Here is a 21,795-nt window from a genome sequence, read left to right on the forward strand (position 1 = left end):
GGTCTTCCTTGTAGGTATATGGATATTATCCTATCACTGACAGCATTGTACTTCAGGACAGATCTTGAAAGAGTCTTTGTGATGATGAATGCCACATCATTCCTCTTTGTCATTCCTGGCATAGTAGATCATATGGTTGTCTGATTCAAAATGGCCCAAACCAGTCCATTTCAGCTCACTAATGCCCAGGATATAGATCTTTATATGTTCCATTTTATTTTTGACTACTTCCAATTTTCCTATATTCATACTTTGTACATTCCATGTTCCAATTATTAGTGGATGTTTGCACCTGTTTCTATTCATTGTGAGTTGTGTCACATCAGTCAATGGAGGTCCCAAAAGCTTTACTCTATCCATATCAAAAGGTAATCTCTCCTCTGAGGAATCGGCTCTTCCTCAATCAAATTTTGAATGCCTTCAGATCTGATGGACTCATCTTCCAGCACTTTATCAGACAATGTTTCAGGGCTATTTTCCAGTAATATATCAATGTTTCACTACTATTTATAATGTTTTCACTAGCCAATTCTTTGAGAAGTGGATGGCCTCTTCCTTCTTCCAAGTCTGTCTTAGCCCAGAAGCTCCACTGAAACCTGTCCACCATGAGCAACCCTGCTGGCATTTCGCAACACCAGTGGCAGAGCCTCCAGCTTCACGGCAACACATAAGCCACCACAGGATGACAAACTGACAGACAAGGTTGTCTCCCTTAGTTGTTCCTAACCGTTCAGTGCCTGCCTACCTTGGGTTCTGGCCTTAAAATAGAGCCACCCCCAAGCAAAAGCAGCCCCAAGCCTGGCGCCTGCCTACCTCTTGGCTGGGTGCTTCTAAAATGTTTGCTGAGTGAATAAATGAATGGATTATCTTTTTGTAAATCCATTGCTTCTTTTCTTATATAAATGGATCTATAAAACCCATATACTCATTTGATACATAATCCAAATACCCATACATAATCCATATATCCAAAGACATAAAACTACATGTCATTTTTCCCCATTGATTATTTAAATGAGATTTTCTTGAAAGCAGGATGTCCATGGTATTAACCATAAATTTCAAAATCTTCACTTTCACATAATTTTTCCAGTATACATATATATATGTCAAATGACCTTTATCCATAATAATCTATTTACCTTACAGTTTATATGAATAGTTACTTAGGTAAAGATTTCAACACTAAACTCAAAGGATTTAGAGACTGACCACTTCATAGGAAAAAGATGACTGTAATTACTGCTTTGGGTTAAATAACTAATACATTAAGTATCATGTGCATTTATTGTACTGGATTGCCCATGATTCCCTGTAATTATTAAAAATTTGCTATAGAGGGGAAATCTGAGTGAGGAAAGAGAACAAAGCAATAACAGGATGAAGAAGAGAAAAAGAATAGCACACAGCCATAACCTACTAACTTATTAGTATTTCAGTTATAATAGTTATATCTTAAAAGCATAAAAGTATTTCCTACAGCATGGTTGCTAAATGACTATCTGGTTGCAAAGTTAAACAAAGGTAAGGAAAAGTGAAAAAAAGTGAGTATGATTTCTCAAAATGAGAAAGTCATATGAAAAGAGGACTGACTGTATATTCTTTGTAAATATTAAAATCAAATTACTCAATAAAATTTCTTATTAGAAACTGAAGAATATTTAAGTAGAGTTACCTTTTGGCTCTGCTACTCTAACAAAGAGAGACTCGGCCTGCCAGCCCACCAAGCCATAGGGTGAGTCATTAGGTAGAGTAGTTATCACAGACTTGCTCCTTTTCTGATCAATAGTAGCACCTCTTGATAGGTCCTCAACCCCTTCTGTTGTAATACTGATGAGTGTCACAATCACAACCTTTGATAACTCTGGTATATCATCAGCAAGAACAGTCAGAGTGATAGTAGACAACGCCTGGCCTTCTGAAAATGAAATCTACAATTTTAAAGAAGGAAGATATATTTTGTAAGTATCACAGTACAGTAAGAATATCAAAAAAGTTTTATTTTGTTAAAAAACTGACCACAATTTACATAAAACAAGCTATTCAAGAAGCAAACAATGATTCTACAAATAAACAAGATGTTTTTTATATAGAAAATAGGTTATTAGGGAAAAAATTAAATCATTGCTAAAATGTAAGCTTATAGAACATGCATATAGAGAATATTGCCTCTCTCTAGGAGTCTAAGTCCCAATACCTGCCATATATAAAAATCTATTTTTCAAAAAAGAAGGTGGCCTACTAGTTTAAACATTTTTCTATACATAATTTTTGCAGAATTTCTATTTCCTTCAGCCAAGTTTTAAATAGACACAATATGTAACATTCAATCAACCAAAATAAAGGTAGAGAGAGAAAGATAAGAGATACAAATCAGAGTCTCTCTTTACTCCTGCATAAAATCTTTTGATGTCTCTCCTACGTCTAAAGAGTCAACCCCAAATATTCTAAAAGGCACCTCTTCTGACAGGGCTTCTTCCTTTTTCTTGAATGTCAATTCCCACTATTCCTCACCTCACCTTATACCCTATTCTCCAGCAATATGACTGCAAATTATTTACAATTAGCCAACTGCACACCTCTGCCTCTGTCTTTCCTAACACTTACATCTCCATCTAAAGAAAGCACTTGAGAATCTAAACTCAAGAGCTTTATTAGTAGAATCAGGGGTCAGCAAACTACAGCCAGTTGGCTAAATCCAACTGGCTGCCATTTTTGTAAATGAGATTGTATTGGAACAAAACTAAGCTCATTCCATTACATGCAATCTACCCTCAAATACAAAAGTAGAGTTCAATAGCTGTGACAGAGACTCTGTGTCCCACAATATCCAAAATATTGACTATCTTGCCTTTCATAGAAAATTTTACAGGTTTCTGAGTAATTAATTCTTCTAAAACATAACCTACACATATAATATGCATTTAAATTAGAAATATTTTAATCAAGTTTACATAAAATCTTAATTGGGAAAAATAATATAATTCAGAACATATAGAACCTAAGAGATATTACTATTTTTAGCAGCTTATATAATGTAAATATTCAATGCAATAATATTTGTTATAACATTCTTAATATATGAAAGTTCCAATCACCTTTCAAATGATACAAGAAGCTCGAAATGATTAATCATAATATACACCTGTTTGTATCTGACTTAATTCCATGATGTATCCCTTACAAGAACTCTTCAAGGAAACATTTGGACAAAATGCATGGATTAATTTATGAAATCTAACAGAAGCCAAGGAGACAACCCATCTTCTAGCCAGATACTAAAGGCTCCCTGAACCTTCCTCTTTGCAAGTCTCTACTTCCTCGGTCTGTTCTATTTTTAAACCTGAAACCCAATTTTATGCTATCCTCCAACAACAACCTGTAATGGATATTATGATCCTCTGCACAGACCCATTCTTGGGCCTGAGGCACTCATTTCCCAGCTGCTGTAATAATAGCTTCCATGTTCCTCAATGAGTAGTGCCTTCAGTTGCAATGAACTGTCTCACCCAAGGTTATACCCAATCACACGGTGGTCTGAGGTCAAGGATAACCAAAATGGGGTTGCTAACTAACACTCAGCCCCGATTGGGGAATTGAGAGCAACTCCAAGGAACCAGTTGTGCTCTAGAGCTCCCCCATGGGACTGACTAGTTTTAATCACCTGGGGGATCAGTCTCTGCCTCTTCACATTCCACCTTCCTTACTTCCCTATATCTCCTCAATAAACTTTCTACCAGTTATTTTTCATCACAAGTCAATTTATAGGAAATCCAACTTTCATCATTCCTTAATCTTGAGTTTTTCAAAAATCTAGCTATCTACATACACAGACTTGGTCACTATTTTCTGCTTTATTTTACATAAATCTTGATCACTAAGTTTCCATTCTCAGTTTGATTGGTTTTATCTTTTCTGGCTATACAATGCACCTAAAATATTGCCAACCCACATACCGAACCTCAGAAAGGTTAATGTTTATTACAGATAAGTTTGGTATTAAAGAAAAAAGAACAATAACTACCACAATGAAACTAACCTTAAATTATATCCCTCTCTATGGTGATTAGACTCATAGTAGGAATCCCATGTTGACATGGTCAAACTCAAACACTCATCCAGTATTCAGGGTTTGGTCCCATGCATCAACAGTAACCACAATTTAAAAGTGACTCCCTTATAGTTGTGGAAATTACATACCGCTCCTGAGGTGGGAAATACATCACTAATACTTCCTTCAGCTTCCCATGATACAGTTATATGACCATATGTTCCTTTTAATCGTTCAACATTCAAGGTTACTAGGTTGTCTTGCTCCATTTGTTCCACTTGCTTATGTAATGAATTCTAGAAAATGCATAGAAAGCCATAAAGATTATTTGAAATTATGTAGGCATACTTTTCTTTATTTAGTGTTATTAAGCATTCAATATCTTCAAAACACTATGCAACTTGCTATATTGTTAAGTAAAAAACAATAGTTAAAAAACAATAATGTGGAATGACTATGATTTTGTTTTAAAATGTGAGGTCTGAATATGCAAAAGAATGAGTTAAAGTATGTGAAAATGTTAATATTTATAGGATTATTTTTATCTTTGCCTTTATACTTTTCTACATTTTTCAAATCTTCTTCACTGAACATATATTACTTTTATACTCAGAAAAAAAAAAATATCTTTTCACAATTTAGTATATATAGCATGTAAAATGTTAACAGAATGAAGGACACAGAATTAGAAGAAGTAGGTTCTTCCCCTGTGTAACCTCTGGGAAATGCTTTGGGTCTTTGTTTCCTATTTGGAAAATAAGGGTTTGACCGATGTGATTGCCAAGGTCTCATCCAAATATTACATTTTCATGAGATTCTGAGAGCCCTTTCTGATCATTTGCAAATGTCTCTTATCCTTAAACTAATGTTTTCTAAAATGTTTCTTTAGTATGGATAAACTTCAACATAAAGAAAACAAAAAATGCTCACAACTGGACCATAAGTAATATTACAATAAATAGAAGATAGATTGAAGTTGTCAAGGATTTGATTTCCCTTTGATTCATAATCAATGCTTATGGAAGCAGCAGTCAAGAAATTAGAAATCACACTGAACAAATCTGCTACAAAAGACTTCTTTAAAGTGCTGAAGAACAAAGATGCCACTTTGAAGACTAAGATTGTCTTACCCAAGTCATGGTATTTTCAATAGCCATATAGCTATGCATGTGAATGAATGAGAAAGATCAAAGACAAACTGATGCATTTAAATTGTGGTGTTGAAGAATATTGAAAACACCATGGACTGCTAGAATTAACAAATCTGTCTTGGAGTTTATACAGCTGTAATGCTCCTTACAAGCGAGAATGCTCAGACCTAGTCTAATGTACTTTGCTCATGTTGCTAGAAGGGACTAGTCCCTGGAGAAGGATATCACACTTGGTAAAGTAGAAGTCAATGAAAAAGAGGAAGACCCTTAATGAAATGCATTGACACGGTGGCTGCAACAATGTGCTCAAGCATAGCAAAAATTGTAAACATGGCACAAGACTGGGCAGTGTTTCGTTCTGTTGTACATGGGGGTCACTGTGAGTCAAAAACCAACCTGATGGCACCTAACAACAAAATGTTTCTACTAATTTCTACTGATGGTATTTTATCCATGTTGTTGTTATTGTGATGTGCCATTGAGTTGGACCTGACTCATAGCGACCCCTCCTTGGGTTTTCAAGGTGGTATCACTACAGAAGTAGATTGCCCCATCTTCCTTCCGAGGAGTGGCTGGTGGGTTTGAACCGCCAGCCTTCTGGTTAGCAGTCAAGTGCCTAAGCATAGCTCATGGTTTTAAAAACTGTTGTTCTTGTCAGAAATACTCCTTTGTTAGAATTTCACATTTTCTTCTTGTCCTCACCAATGCTTCCTACCCTCTTTCTCTCATTCCAAACTGATTGCTACTCCCTGTGACTTAACATTTTTCACCAGTCATTCCTTGCCAGTCACTTAATGTACTTTCCACAAGATTAATATTTCAAGGAATCCCTTATTTTGACACCTCTGGTTTCTCCATAGGCAATAGGGTAAGAATATGAAATATAAAATCATTTTTTAAATCTTCCCAAATAGATTTTTCTTGTCTTTTTAGTATGGTAATCTGAAGAGAAATTCCCCCATTTATTTCCTAAAGTTTATGAAACACATCTCTTTAGAATGCTAATTTGAGTAGCAACCCTATTCGAAAGCAGTATTTTACACAGCATTTTAACACATTGTTACAGATGTTACACAGTAATAAAATCTTGCTCAAAGCAATCATATATTCTTGCAGAAAATGACTTGATTTTAAAATATGCATACAATTTATTCACAGATGACAATGTCTTGTAAAAGGCAAGTCTCTATCTGGCTTCATGCCCTTCATCAATGGAGGTTAATAAAATAACAATTTAAGGCAGTCAGAAAATAGGCAAGAAACTCCCATTATCTACTAAATCTCATCTTGAAACTAGGTATCCAGGCATCAGAGGACCGTACTGAGAAATCCTACTCAACAGATTGAAGGGAATCAGAATACTATCTATTACCAAGGATTAAATCATACTGACTTACGTTTCTAGAACAATTTTGGTAAAAGTTTAAGCTTAATAGAGAGAAATCTACTATACTTAAATAGGTGAGGAATAGATTTTGCTGTCCATGTGCAGCAATATTTCAAGCCAAGATGAACCAGAGTGGCAAAACAAGGGCTCTTGCCACACAAAGCCCAACTCTGACCTACATGCATGCATGAGACCCTGAGAAGGCTGTATGAGTGTAAGAGTGTTCTCTTTCCTGTATAATGATACATTTATATTAGGCATGTACTGTGTGCCAAGCACATTCTGAGTATGAAGATAAAGCCATGAACAAAACAGTATCCTAATTTCTTTTATTTTTTTTTTTTTAATTCTAGTAAAAATAAATGAAATTGAAAATAGACCAATTAGGCATTTTTAAGTACCATGTGTTTTTTTTTTTTTTTAAGGTAGTATAAGAAGAAACAGAAAGATGACGAGGAATTAAAATCTTAAATAAGGACAGGTATTTCTGGTAAGGTGAAATATGAGCAGAAACCTGAAAAAAGTATGGAAACAAGTCATATTGAAGCTGGCAAGGATAGGGGTTCTCTTCTTCATTTCCTTCCTTATAACACCCCCCAGCTCATGTCTAGAGTTGCACTCTACTATATGGCAGCCACTGGCCAAGTGTGGCTACTGAGCACTTGAAATGTATCTAGTCTCAAACGTAAAATGCACATGGAGTGAAACACAAATTGTTCAAAAAAGAATGTAAAATAGCTTAACAACCATACCCACAAATATATATAGGTTTGACAGATGATATTTCTACATAAGTTTTTGAATACGCTGCAAATATATCCATGAACATAGTAGAACATTTAGGGAGCAAAGTTATGAAAACTTCTCAGCCACAAACAAACAACTTAAGAGAATGAGTCACTGGGCCTGGGGGCTGTGAACCATAGTCTCAGGGTATATCAAGGTCAATTGGCACAGCACAGTTCACAAAGAAAATGGTCTACATCCTACTTTGATGAGTAGCGACTTGGGTCCTAAAAGCTTGTGAGCGGCTATGTAAGGTGCAACTTTTGGTCATCTGAAGCAAAAAAGAATGAAGAAAATCAAAGATGCATGGAAACAATTAGTCCACAGGACTAATAGACCATGCCAACTCCAGCCTCTACAACCTTGGGACCAGAAAAACTAAACGGTGCCCAGTTACCACAGCTGAGTGCTCTGAAAAGGATTATAATAGAAGGTCTTGGATAGAGTGTGACAAAAATGTGGAACAAAACTCAAAATCATAAAAAAGACCAGTCTTACTGGTCGGATATAGACTGACGGAACCCCGAAGATTATGATCTTTCATCAGTCTTCAAGCCTAGAACTGAACTCATTCCAGTGGCTGAATTTTCAGTCAAATAATAGGTCTGTAAATTGAACAATAAGACCAAAGAGGTACATATTCCTTAGAATAATCAACCATTTGAGATCAAAAGGGCAGCATATGCCCAGAGACAAAGTTCAGAAGGCAGGAAGGAACAGGAAAGAAGGAAGAATAGAAATGGGAAACACAGGGAGGAAGTGGGATGAATGCTATTACATTGTGGGGAGAGCAATCAATGGGATGAAAGAAAATAGGTATAAATTTTTGAATGGAAAACTGGTTTTCTCTGTAAACTTTCAACCAAACCACAATAAAAAGTTTATATAATTTATTGTGGCACCAGGATTGGAGGAAGGCTCATTAACAACCTGCAATATGCAGACGACACAATTCTGCTTGCTGAAAGTGAGAATGACATGAAGCACTTACTGATGAAGACTGAAGACTACAATATGCAGTGTGGATTACATCTCAGTCCAAAGAAAACAAAAATCCTCACAGCTGGACCAATAAGCAGCATCACAATAAATGGAGAAAAGACTGAATTTGTCAGAGATTTCATGTTACTTAGTTCCACAATCAACATCAATGGAAGTAGCAGTCGAGACATGAGAAGACCTATTGCTCTGGGAAAATCTGCTGCAAAAGATCTCTTTCAAGTGCGGAAGAGCAAAGATTTCTCTTTGAAGACTAAGGTGCACCTAAGCCAAGTCATGGTATTTTCAATTGCCTCTCATGCATATGAGAGCTGGGCAATGAATAAGGACAATCAAATAAGAGTTGATGCTTTTGAGTTGTGGTGTTGGTGGAGAATGCTGAGAGTACCATGGACTGCTAAAAGAACTAACAGATCTGTCCTGGAAGAAGTGCAGCTGGAATGCTCCTTGGAAGCAAGAACGGCCAAATTTTGTCTCACCTACTCTGATCACATTGTCAAAAGGAAACATTCCCTGGAAAAGGATATCATGCTTGGTCAAGTGGAGGGTCAACGAGGAACAGGAAAGTCCTCAACAAGATGGATTGACACAGTGGCTGAAGTGACGGGCTCACGTATAGCAAGGATCATGAAGATGGCACAGGACTAGGCAGTGTTTCTTTCTATTGTATATAAAGTCGCTATGAGTCCAAAAATCTCTTTTTCTTGTTTGATTGGCCAGAACTGAGTCTCATTCATTCATTTATTTATTTATTCTTGCAAGATATTTAACAAGTGCCTCCTATGTATGTGTTAGTATTTCAGATGTTAGAGATATAGCATAAAGGTGTAAAAATCTCTACTCTCATGGACCTTAAATCATAGAAGTGAGCAAGAAACAGGCAATGAAAGAAATGAGAAGTATACATACCATATATACTTAACAACAACACATACTTGAAGGCACTTAATAACAACACATACACTATTTTGTATATTGATATGTTAAAATTATATTAATATAATATTAAATCTAATTTACCGTTTCTTTCTGCCTTTTATAAATGTTACAACTCTGACTCCAAACCAAACTCACCACCACTGAGTCAATTCCAACCCACAGAGACCCCCACTGGGTTTTCAAGGATGTAACTCTTCACAAAAGTAAGTTACCTCATCTTCCTCCTGTTGGATTTGAATAGCTGTTGGATTTGAACCACCAATTTTCTGGTTAGCAGTCAAATGCCTTTAACTACCACACCACCAGAGCTCCTAATGTTACAACCAGGAAATTTAAAATTATATATGTGATCTGCATTTCATTTCTATTGTGTAGTGCTGTCTTAAGAGGAAGGTGACCTGGCCTTAATCCCAGGGATGGGCAAAACTGGGTAACAGCTTTGTAACCCTTGCAAACAATTGGTTCAGGACATTTTCATTTCCATTACTCCTCATTTTCTCCCCTAATCTTACTCCCTACACAGTCTTCTGTATCATGATGAACGACTAGTCCATTGTTCCAGCTGCTCTATCATTTATTGCTGAGTTGCTTCAATAGTCTCCTAACTGATCTATTTCTGTCCTTGCCAATTTATCATCTATCCTCAATATTGGGGACAGAGTGGTTCTTTTAAAATGTGAATCATATCATATCACTCTTCTACCTCAATCCTCCCAAAATGTTCCCTATTTCTCTCAGAGGCCAAATTCCATACGATGGCTAAGGGGCCCAAGATTATAGGCGGAATATTCACTTCTTGGATCTTATCTCCTCCTACAACACTGACTACTGCCACAGTTCCAAACTGCTGCTTCAGACAAGCAAGCCCTCACTTCAGCCTTGAATATGCTTCTCCCAAATGTGCAAGTAACTCATTCCCTCACCTCCTCCAGGCCCTTGCCCTCACATCACTTACTCAGTGTGGCCCTTATGTCATCCTATTTCAGATTTTCACACACAACAACCCACACCTCCTCCTTCATACTCTCCATCTGCCCCTCCTGACTAATGTTTCTCCCTAGCACTTATCACCATCACATATGGTATATATGCTTCTCATTTCTTTCATTGCCTATTTCTTGCTCACTTCTATAATTTAAGGTCCTTGAGAGTAGAGATTTTCACATCTTTATGCTATATCTCTGACATCTGAAATAGTATCACATATACAGGAGGTACTTGTTAAATATCTTGCAAGAATAAATAAATGAATGAATGAATGAGACTCAGTTCTGGCCAATCAAACAAGAAAAAGAGATTTTCTGGAGGCATTGGAAAATGGCTTCCTTACATTAAGAGAACATCTCTCTCTCTCTCTTTCTCCAAACAGACATGAACAAGAATGAGCTTTCAAATAAGCAAATGAGGGACCAGCCTTATGTTGGCAAAGTGGAGAGGTAGAAAGAACCTGGACCATGGAGTCGTGGTTGCATATCCCACCCACCCCAAAGCCCACCTTCTCTATGGACATCCTCTTAGTGCTGAAGCCAGCTTGAGTCAGGTTTTCCTCACCTATAGAATACTTTAGAGAAAGATGCATAATAGCTATAAGTATAACTCTAGTTAAGAAATCAGGATATATCTTGCAAATAGAAATATATGATGCAATTTGGGTGGGTGTCTTTTTGCTCTTTTGTAAAGGAATATGAAGCCTAGGCAGGGAAACTGTAATATTTACATGGTTCTCTTTTAAAAAAGCACCTGGATGTGCACAATGCACAGACAGTTATAAACATCTCTATCTTTGAACACATGGAAATAACAAAGGAGTAACAGGAAAGTAATCTCTTTATATGTGATGTGTGTGACACGATGCTGTACATTAGTGCATTTGGAATCTGCTTCATCATATCATCACCCATTAGTAACACAGCTAACTAAGAGCAGAGCTAAACTCCTGGGACAAGACCAATTCAAACTGAAGCCTATAAAAAGGAATTAGAGCAATAAAAGTATGGGACATGTTAACTCAGAGGGTCAGGTTTATAAGACTATAATTGTGATGATGACAGCAGAGTCTACTTTAGAATGCAAACTAGGGTGTGAAGCAGGAAAAAGGGAGCAGAGAAAGGCTTAAGATACTCAAAGTTTTACTGCTAGAGTGCTGATAACAACTATTCCATAAATACAATGAATAAATCATTTTGACTTCTAAATAAAAAACTCAGTATTATTACCTGAGCAAATCCAACAATTCCATAGGCATCATCATTAGACACAATAGTTATTTTTACATAACCATTAATACTAATCTCTGCTCCTCCTTTGGGATTTTTAAGTTGAACTCTGAAGGATTCTTCTTCCTCTGGAACTATATCATCAAGGATATTTACCACTATTATAGCTTCTCTGTCTCCAGGTTCAAATATTAGTTCACCTGAACTAACGTAGGAAGCATACATAGAAAAAGTTAATGATGACAAATTTAAGGAAAGAAAACACAGTAGACTACTCATAAAACTTTCATTACATTGATTAAGATTAAAAGATTTCATATAAAAATTGCAATTAAAAAATCTTACTATAATACTTACCAACTTAGTAGTATATTAGAAATACCGATAACTACCAAATTTCTGATTCATCAATATCTTATAATTGGCACATCTTTCAGTCACTAAATAAAGATTTACAAATAAGGTGACATAAAGCATAAAAACATTTGGCATAAAATGTGTAACCTACCTGGGAATAAAGTCAGACTGACTGGAAATGTAGGCCAGCTCATATATGTGTGAATGGGTAGCTCCCGCTAGGGCAATTAAACTCTTGCTTGAATTAAGAGATTTCACTGTAACAGAAGTTGCATCATGTGCAGAAGGTGCTTCCAGAACAAAAGAGAACTGATTCAGCTCTGAATCCCAGCAGTAAAGAGCAGACACATCTCGGCCAATAAGAAGTACGTGGACTGCAAAAAGGAAAGAAAGGCAATTAGGCTGAAATGAAAGTAGTAACCTCACTTACTTCCTATATTGCATTCAAAGCACAACTCTTAAAACTCTCAGAGCTCCGTTTTGATTTCTGAAATAACTGAACATAATTCCATTTCTGAAATAACTGAAAGTAAACAATAACTATTACAGACTATGGAATAATCAAGCCAGTCTGGCAATGTACACAAAATCCATTTAATAAAAAAATAAATGGCTAGCTGGTTAAACACTAAATGAATTTTGGACTCTTTTGTATTTGTCTCAGTTGACTCACTGGATAGGACATTTTTTCAAAGTGAAAATAAAGGCCCATAATTCCACCATGAAAAGTTTAATTTTTTTATATTCCCTTTTCAGTCATCCTTCATAGGAATTTGTAATTGACATAATTATAAACAATGTAAACAAAGTTTTTTTCTTAATACTATATCATACATATTTTTATATTTGCTACATGATATTTATCATTTTAATTCATGGAAAACAATCTATAGGGTTGATCTACAAAATATATTTAATGATTTCCCTATATTGGATGTTTCTAGTTGTTTTTCATTTAATTTTTGAATATTAAGGCCAACAATAAAGACAGGATTCTTCACTTTAACCATTTTCAATTGATAAATTCTTAAGTGAGGTTAGTTTGGTCAAAGGATATGAATAATATCATGACTTGAAATTTATTCTACCAATGCTTTTTGAAATGTCATTAGGCAACCATGCTCTCAGGTCAAAACATGGATACATATTTGTATCTACAAAATAAAAATACAGGGGAGGAGATTACTACACTGTGTATAACAATTAAAACTATGAAGAAAAATGAGAAACCATAGAGAATCACGCAACCAAGTCTAGTACTTAAAGAAACACATTGGAAAATAAAGACCAAATAGCAGAACCAGAGAGCATTGAGTATCTCTTAATTTTAACCCATAATACTCAATACTCTTACATATCAATAACCATTGATTATTTTTATAACTTCTTTTTGTTGTTGTTAGGTGCCATCCAGTAGGCTCTGACTCATAGCAACCCTATTTACAACAGAATAAAACACTGCCAGTCCTGTGCCACCCTCACAAACCCTGCTATACCTGAGCCCATCATTACAGTCACTATGCCAATCCATCTTGTTGAGGACCTTCTGCTTTTCAGTTGACCCTCCACTTTACCAAGCATGATATCCTTCTCCAGGGAATGGTCCCTTCTGACAACAAGACCAAAGTAGGTGATACGAAGTCTGGCCATTGTCGCCTCCAAGGAGCATTCTGGCTGCACTTCCTCCAGGATAGATTTGCCCATGATACACTCAGTATTCTTTGCCAACACTACAACCCAAAAATATCAACACTTCTTCGGTCTTCCTTATTCATTGTCCAGCTCTCACGTGCATATGAGGTGACTGAAAATACTAGGGCTTGGGTTAGGCGCACCTTAGTCTTCAAGGAGACATCTTTGCTCTTCAGTACTTGAGTCTTTTGCAGATTCACCCAGTGTGATATGTCTTCTGAAGTCTTGACTGCTGCTTCCATTGGTGTTGATTGTAGAACCAAGTAATATGAAGTCTTTGACAACTTCAATCTTTTCTCCATTTATTGTGATGCTGCTTATTGGTCCCGTTGTGAGGATTTATGTTTTCTTTTATTGAGGTATATTCCATAATGCAGACTGTATTCTTCAATCTTCAACATTAAGTGCTTCAAGTCATCCTTACTTTCAGCAAGCAAAGTGTAATGCAGGTTGTTAAAGAGCCTTCCTCCAATCCTGATGCCACGTTCTTCTTCATAGTCCAGCTTCTTGGATTATTTGCTCAGCATACAGATTGAGTAAGTATTGGGAAAAGATACAACCCTGACACACTCCCTTCCTCATTTTAAACCATGCAGTATCCTCTTGTTCTGTTTGAACAACAGCCTTCTGGTCTATGTACAGTTTCCTCATGAGTTCAATTAAGTGTTCTGTAATTCCCATTCTTCTCAATGTTATCCATAATTTGTTATGACCCACACAATCTAACACTTTAGCATAGTCAATAAAATACAATAAACATCTTTCTGGTATTCTTTGCTTTCAGCCAAGAACCATCTGGTATCAGCAATAATACTCCTCATTCTACATCCTCTTCTGAATCCAGCTTGCATTTCTGGAAGTTCTCTGTCAATATAATGCTCCAACTGTTTTTGAATTATCTTCAGTAAGATTTTACTTGCTTGCTATATTAATGATATTGTTCAATAATTTCCACATTCTGTGGGATCACCTTTCTTTGGAATGGGTACAAATATGGAACAATATTTGTATGGCCAGGTAGCTGTCTTCCAAATCTCTTGGCATAGAAAAATGAGTGTCTCCAGCAGGGCTTCTGTTTGTTGAAACATGTTGATGGGTATTCCATCAATTCCTGGAGCCTTGTTCTTTGCCACTTCCTTCAGTGCAGCTTCAACTTCTTCCTTCAATACCATTGGGTCTTGATCATATGGCACCTCTGACATGGATGCAGATTGACCAGTTCTTTTTGGTACAGTGATTCTGTGTATTCCTTCTATCTTCCTTTGATGCTTCCTGCATCATTCAATATTTTGCCCATAGAATCTTTCAATATTGCAACTCCAGGCTTAAATATTTTCCTCAGTTCTTTCAGCTTCAGAAATGCCGAGTGTGTTCTTCCCTTTTGGTTTTCCAACTCCAGGTATTTGCAAATTTCATTATAATTGGCTTTGTCTTCTTGAGCTGCTCTTTGAAATATTCTGTTCAGCTCTTTTATCTTGTCATTTCTTCCGTTTGCTTTAGCTACTCTTCTTTCAAGGGCAAGTTTCAGAATCTTTTCTGACATCCATTTTGGTCTTCTCTTCCTTTCCTGTCTTTTTAATGACGTTTTACTTTCTTCATGGATGATGTTCTTGATGTCATCCCACAATTCCTCTAGTTTTCGGTCAATGGTGTTCAGTGCATCAAATCTATTCTTTAGATGGTCTCTAAATTCAGGAGGAATATATTCAAAGTCATATTTTGCTTCTTGTGGCCTTGTTTTAATTGTCTTCAGCTTCAAATTGAATTTGCATATAAGCAGTTGATGGTCTGTTCTACAGTCAGCTCCTGGCCTTGTTTTGGCTGAAGATATTGAGCTTCTCCATCGGCTCTTGCCAGAGACATAGTCCACCTGATTCCTGTGTACTCCATCTGGTGAAGTTCACATGTACAGCCACCATTTGTGTTGTTAAAAAATATATATATATTTCCAATGAATAAGTCATTGGTCCTGGAAAATTCTATGATGCAATCTCCAGCATTATTTCTATCACTTAGGCCATATTTTCCAGCTATTGGTGATTCTTCTTTGTTTCCAACTTTTGCATTCCAGTCACCCATGATAATTAACATATCTTGATTGCATGCTCTGTCATTTTCAGACTGCAGAACTTGGTAAAAATCTTCAATTTCTTCATCTTTGCCTTTGGTGGTTGGTGCGTAAATCTGAATAGTAGTAATATAAACTGACCTTCCTTGTAGTTGTATGGATATTATTCTATCACTGACAGCACTGTACATCAGGACACATCTTGAAACATGCTTTGTGATGATGAATGCCATGCCATTCCTCTTCAAATTATCATTCCCAGCATAGTAGATCATATGGTTGTCTGATTCAAAATGGCCAAAACCAGTCCATTTCAGCTCACTAATGCCTAGGATATCGATCTTTATGTGTTCCATTTCATTTTTGACAACTTCCAATTTTCCTAGATTCATATTCGTACATTCCTTGTTCCAATTATTAATGGATGTTTGCAGCTGTTTCTTCTCATCTTGAGATGTGCTGTATCTGTAAATGGAGGTACTGAAAGTTTTACCCTATCCACATCGTTACTCTGAGGAGGCAGCTCTTCCTCAGTCATATTTTGAGTGCCTTCTGACCTGAGGAGCTTATCTTCTAATGCTATATTGAACATTGTTTCAGGGTTATTCATAAAGTTTTAAAATAATATATCAGACAGTATTTCACTGCTATTAATAAGGTTTTCACTGGCCAATTCTTTGAGAAGTGGATGGCCTCTTCCTTCTTCCAAGACTGTCTTAGCCTGGAAGCTCCATTGAAACCTATCCACCATGGGTAATCCTGCTGGCATTTGAAACACCGGTGGCATAGCCTTCAGCCTCACAGCAACACACAAGGCACGACAGCAAGACAAACTGACAGACAAGTTTGTCTCCCTTAGTTTTTCCAGATGGCTCTGCTCACTTCCTGGTTTCCCCAAGCCATCCAATACTCACCTACTACACCCTGCTCACTTACCCAGCCTGCCCCCAGGTGCTCCAAAAACACCCACCTTCTGCCTTCCACGGCACTCAGTTTATAGCAATTAAAATACTATTGCAGTTCAGTAAATATTGCATGTAAAGATGTAAAGATGAAGATTACCAAGGAAATTCTTACCAATAAAATCTCATTTAAAAATGGTCCTATTTTTTAAAATAAAGCTTTATAAAACTGGCAATAGTCAAAATAAGGGGCAAACTCCTCAGACTGATCTTACCTTTAATGATTTCAAATTAATGATTCAAATTTAATGAATTTAATGAATTACAGTTTCAATCAAGATCATAAAGGACAGTGTTCTGAACATCACTGATTAGGTGGTCTGAATAGGTGTTTTAAACCTGGGAGATATATCCTACACCCTTCATCTCCAACCTGATCAGTAAAACAGGACACAAATAGGCAATTAGACATTCACTGTAGAAAATCTGGGGACTCAAGTCTGTATTTACGTACGCAGAAAGAGTTTGCTAAGATAACAGACATTTGTACTGTTTAAGACCATATACTGGGCCAGGGAGTTTATAAATAAAAAATCTCTACCTTGGAGAAAAGCATTTTAACTACTACTCATTATAGAACTATCTCCCATTTAGATAATCTATTTTTAGAGAAACCTAAAGCAACACAACTGGATGAGATTATTTAAGGGGTGATTGTAGATTTAGAGACATGCTAGCACTAAGTGCTGAAGCAAACATTCCCAACTCTTAGAAACCTGAGAATATACGAAGTAACCAGCAAGGGATATAGCAGTCAGGGGGGAAGTTGCATGGAAGCAGTGTCTTCCAGAAACAACTAGAATTCAGAGAAAGAAGGTAAAAGAAACACTCTGAGAAAACATTGAAATATTATGTATCTGTTCCATAGGGCATGATGGAAGGATTTAGGAGGTTGGGAGGAGTGCTGGGCATCAGATTAGAGTATATATAGACACATGGGGATGAGATCTCTTTAGCTCCAGGGGTCTTGGGGTTCTGGTGGTGACTAAAGAGGGAGGAAGACAGTGATGGCTTCAATCCAGATGTTTTTCAAAGGAAACAATTTAAGTGAAGTTGAGAGGAATATAGAGGAGCAAGGGAAGAGTGAATCTTTTTCTAACAACAGACAGAGTTTTGAGGAATAAATGAAGATTAAATGAGCTCTGAGGATTGAAAGTGTGAGAACAAGGTCTAATGAACATTCATCAAGTGTTAGCTATAGATACCCATATTTTCTGGCTCCTTGACTCCTCTGCCTGCCCTTTAACAAGTGGGGATCATCAAGGCTTGGTTCAAGGGTCCCTTCTCTCACATTACTTTCTAGACAGTTTCATCTCTGCCTGCAGTATGCAGTTATGAACCCCCCAATGTAAACCTGCAATCTAGGACTTTCCTCTGAGCTCCAACTAGTACATCTTACCAATATCTCTCCATGGATGACTTAAAGGTATCTTAAATTTAACATACCCCAAGCAAACTCATTAGCTCTGCCTTCAAAAGCCTGGTCACTCCTAGTGATCACAGTAACAGTTATGGGACCACCAAACATTCTTTAGTTGCAGATACTAGGGCCAATCCTGGATATCTACTCTCTCATCTACACTCACATCTAAACTATCAACTCCTGTTGACATTACTTGTGATTTATCTTTTGAGTCCATGTACCTCTCTACTTCTTTGATTTCCCACTGTATCACCCATCACATTCTAAGCACCACCACCCAATATTCCTACTCTGAAGTACAACAGCCTCCTACTTTGTCTTTGGGCATCTTCCCTTAACAGCTGCTAACCTTCCCTCCCTATAGTAACCTAACTCCCTTTTTAAAACACACACATACACTTCCTCCACTACTTTTATCCCACTACCCTTTGAATAAAGACCAAACCCATTGCCATCAAGTTAATTCCAACTCATAGTGACCCTAAAGAAGAGTAGGACCACCCATGGCCTTTCCAAGAAGCAGATTTCTACATCTTTGCCAGGACTCCTTTGGGTAAATAACACAATCCTTTAAATCTCTATCAAGACTGTCTACTGATTACATCTTCAGGTAAAATCTATACCACGCTTCCCTCATTGCCTATGTTCAGGCCACATCAGCCTCTTCCAAGTCCTTGCCTAAAATCACATGCTTAATCCCACTATTTGACACCATTGCATATGCTATTGTCCCCTTTGCCCAGAGCATGCCCTATGCTCAACTCTTTGCCTTATTAAATCCTACTCAATCTATATATTAAAAAAAAAAAAAAAAAAAAAAACTCACTGCCATCTAGTCAATTTGACTCATAGTGACCCCCTCCTTGGGTTTTCGAGGCAGTATCTCTACATAACTAGATTGCCCAATCTTCCTTACAAGGAGTGGCTGGTGGGTTTGAACCGCCAGCCTTCTGGTTAGCAGTCAAATGTCTTAGGCACTACATCACAATCTATAGGTCACAATTTAAATGATTACCTCCTCAGGGAAGTTTTCTGTGGACTCAAACTCCAAAACCAAACTCACTGCCATCAAGTTGATTCTGACTGACAGTGACCCCTAATGGATTTCCAAGGCTATAAATCTTTAGGAAAGCAGACTACCTCATCTATCTTAGGCAGAGCAGCTGGTGGGTTTGGACCACTCACCTTTCCATTAGTAGCCAAATGCCTTAATCACTATACCACCAGAGCTCTTTCTATGGACTAGAATGGGTCAAAATCAAAACCAAACCAGTCCTGCTGCCACTGAGTTGATTCCAATAGCAACCCCCATTGGGTTTCTGAGGTGGTAAATCTTTACAGAAGTAGATTGCCCAGTCTTGCTTCTGTGGAGTGGCTGGTAGGTTTGAACTACCAACCTTTCTGGTTAGCAGTCAGATGCCTTAGGCACTGTGCTATCAGAGCTCCTTAGACTGAGTCAAGTCCTCTCCATTTTGTGTTACAAGAGTACTTATTATCAGTAGAACATCTTGGGAAGAATGGGAGAAAAATACAGAACAAAATTCAAAATCATAAAAAAGACCAAACTTACTGGTCTGATGGAGGCTGATGGAACCCTCAAGGATATAGCCCTTAGACACCCTTCAAATCTGGAACCGAACCCATCCCCAGGGACTATCTTACAGCTAAACAGTGGACAGGCCTAGAAAGGGAACAATAACATCCATGAAGAAATATTCCTTTGAACAATCAGCCATGAGACAAAAATGGCACATCTGCTCCCAAAAATAAAACTCAGAAAGCAAGAAGAGACAGGAAAGATGGAATGTAAACAGGGAACCCAGGGAGGAAGTGGAAGGAGTGCCATTACATTGAGGGGATGCAACTAGTATCATGAAACACAATGTGTATAAATTGTTGAATGAAAAACTAATTTGCCCTGTAAACTTTCACCCAAACCACAATAAGAAAAAGAGTATTCTTTCCTCATGGCAGGTGCATGTTTAACCAAATTTTATTTGTACGATTATATATTTAATGTCTCTCTTCTATATTACATGTTAAGCTTATTCTGGGCAGGGACTATACCTCACCTTGTTTATTCTTGTTCCCCAGTGTCTACTACATGTTTGGCACATAAATGACACTTAAAAATATCTATTGAATAATAAAGGAGAAAAGGGAAAGATAAGCATATATGTCCTTGAGGCTTTTTCATATTAATTTTTCCTCTTCCATTTAAAGAAATCAGTCACTACCCAATAATCTGTCAAGTCATTACCAGAATAATTATGTGATCCTCATAACCATGGCTCCACTCTAGTACTTTTAATAAAATATTTGACACATTCAAAATAAGAAAGTTCTTGAATATTATTTAATGCATAATTTCAGCTTTCAGTGGATCTATAATAAGCCATTCTAAATAATTACCTATAATCTTTTTATACTTCTACAACCTCAGGTCACAGAAACAAAAGAAATAAAGAGACCTCACAATGGGTCCGTTAACAAGCCTTTGCCAGAATTTTTCAAATTCTTTTAGAAAACATGCCTATTATATGCTTAAAAAAATCTTTAGAGGGAATTTCTATAACTTCAATTAATGCCCCATTCAGCCAGCACTCATCTTTAAAGGCATTCATTAGGCAACTATTTTGAATAATAATAAGTGACTTGAGGTTAGTCCACTTGAAAACTTGAAGTATAAGAGAAACAAAAATGATAAAGGTACAAAATTAAAGGACAAGTAGGCAAAAACTAAACAAATACATGATGGAAGACATAATTTATTCAGTAAATCATTGTTGAGTGAAATGATAAGAAATTCAGCCAAGTTGTAATTGTAAAATAATATCACAATTTATGACCTGTTAGAGGGTTAAAAATGTAAAGAGAAGTTATTTAAGGAGAAGAGCACACTGGAGACAGTAACAAGACTATAATGGCAGCATGAACCTAGTGTGGGGTCAGAAAACTTAACAGTCCAGATGAGAAGTGTCCAGGTCTGGAATAATATGCTATGCACATAAAGTTGAGATGGAAAGAGTAGAAAACATGGAAACATGAATAACAACACAAAAAATGAGAAATTATAGAAAAATATGCCCTATTTTTGTCAGCAATTGAAGGGGCTTAACAGTGACAGTATCTAAACATTGCTATTATGTCTAGTAGAGAAAGCAGCAGTCAGGCACCTAAAAGGAACACTTCACAAATAGGCTCCTCTCCTTCTGCTAAATCATCAACTCTTCTCAATACCATATACTTTGTATATTTTATTAACTTTCATGGCTACCCCCATATATTAATGCCTCCAAAATCTAAACCTCTAGCTCAGACGTTTTTCCCAATTTTAGTTTAGCATCTTTAACCATCCAGATTCTCTTCATCTCAAACAAAAGACACCTACAGCCACGCTCATCACATTTCCAATGAAAGACATTTTCCCTATGTCCTTTCCTAATTTCAGTAATACATTCCTCCCAATTGCCAAGGCTTGATAACTTTTCCTCCCTGCATTTGAAAAGTCATCAAGTTGTGCTGAATCTTCCTTTCACATTTCTCTCGCACCCAGCACTTCTTCTCCACTGCTACTGCTGTTATCCCAGCTCAAGGTCTTCTTCAACTTTGCCCAAGAAGTAGGAAGTTACTATATCCTTCATATATCCACAGCAGGTAGGTGGAGTTTTAAAACATCTCTTTAATCATTGCTTGTCTCTGAAATGCATTCAAGGATTCCTCTAATCAGCAGTGCTCAGATTGTGGTTTTGAGATCCCTGGGA

General features: G+C 36.9%; 1 protein-coding gene across 1 annotated transcript in view; it reads right to left on the reverse strand.

Moving 5' to 3' along the window:
- The window catches only part of ADGRV1 (adhesion G protein-coupled receptor V1), a 947,781-nt gene that overhangs the window by 721,148 nt on the left and 204,838 nt on the right, over nt 1–21,795 (reverse strand). Inside the window, exons 50-53 of the mRNA XM_007943393.1 lie at nt 12,038–12,260; nt 11,530–11,734; nt 4,201–4,347; nt 1,676–1,931 (exon numbers count right to left, since the gene is read on the reverse strand). Coding sequence (XP_007941584.1) covers nt 1,676–1,931; nt 4,201–4,347; nt 11,530–11,734; nt 12,038–12,260 — 831 coding nt within the window. The remainder of the gene's footprint in view (nt 1–1,675; nt 1,932–4,200; nt 4,348–11,529; nt 11,735–12,037; nt 12,261–21,795) is intronic.

The sequence above is a fragment of the Orycteropus afer genome, unplaced genomic scaffold, assembly GCF_000298275.1.
Source record: "Orycteropus afer afer isolate SDZICR_OR568_19922 unplaced genomic scaffold, OryAfe1.0 scaffold00105, whole genome shotgun sequence".
Classification (NCBI taxonomy): domain Eukaryota; kingdom Metazoa; phylum Chordata; class Mammalia; order Tubulidentata; family Orycteropodidae; genus Orycteropus; species Orycteropus afer.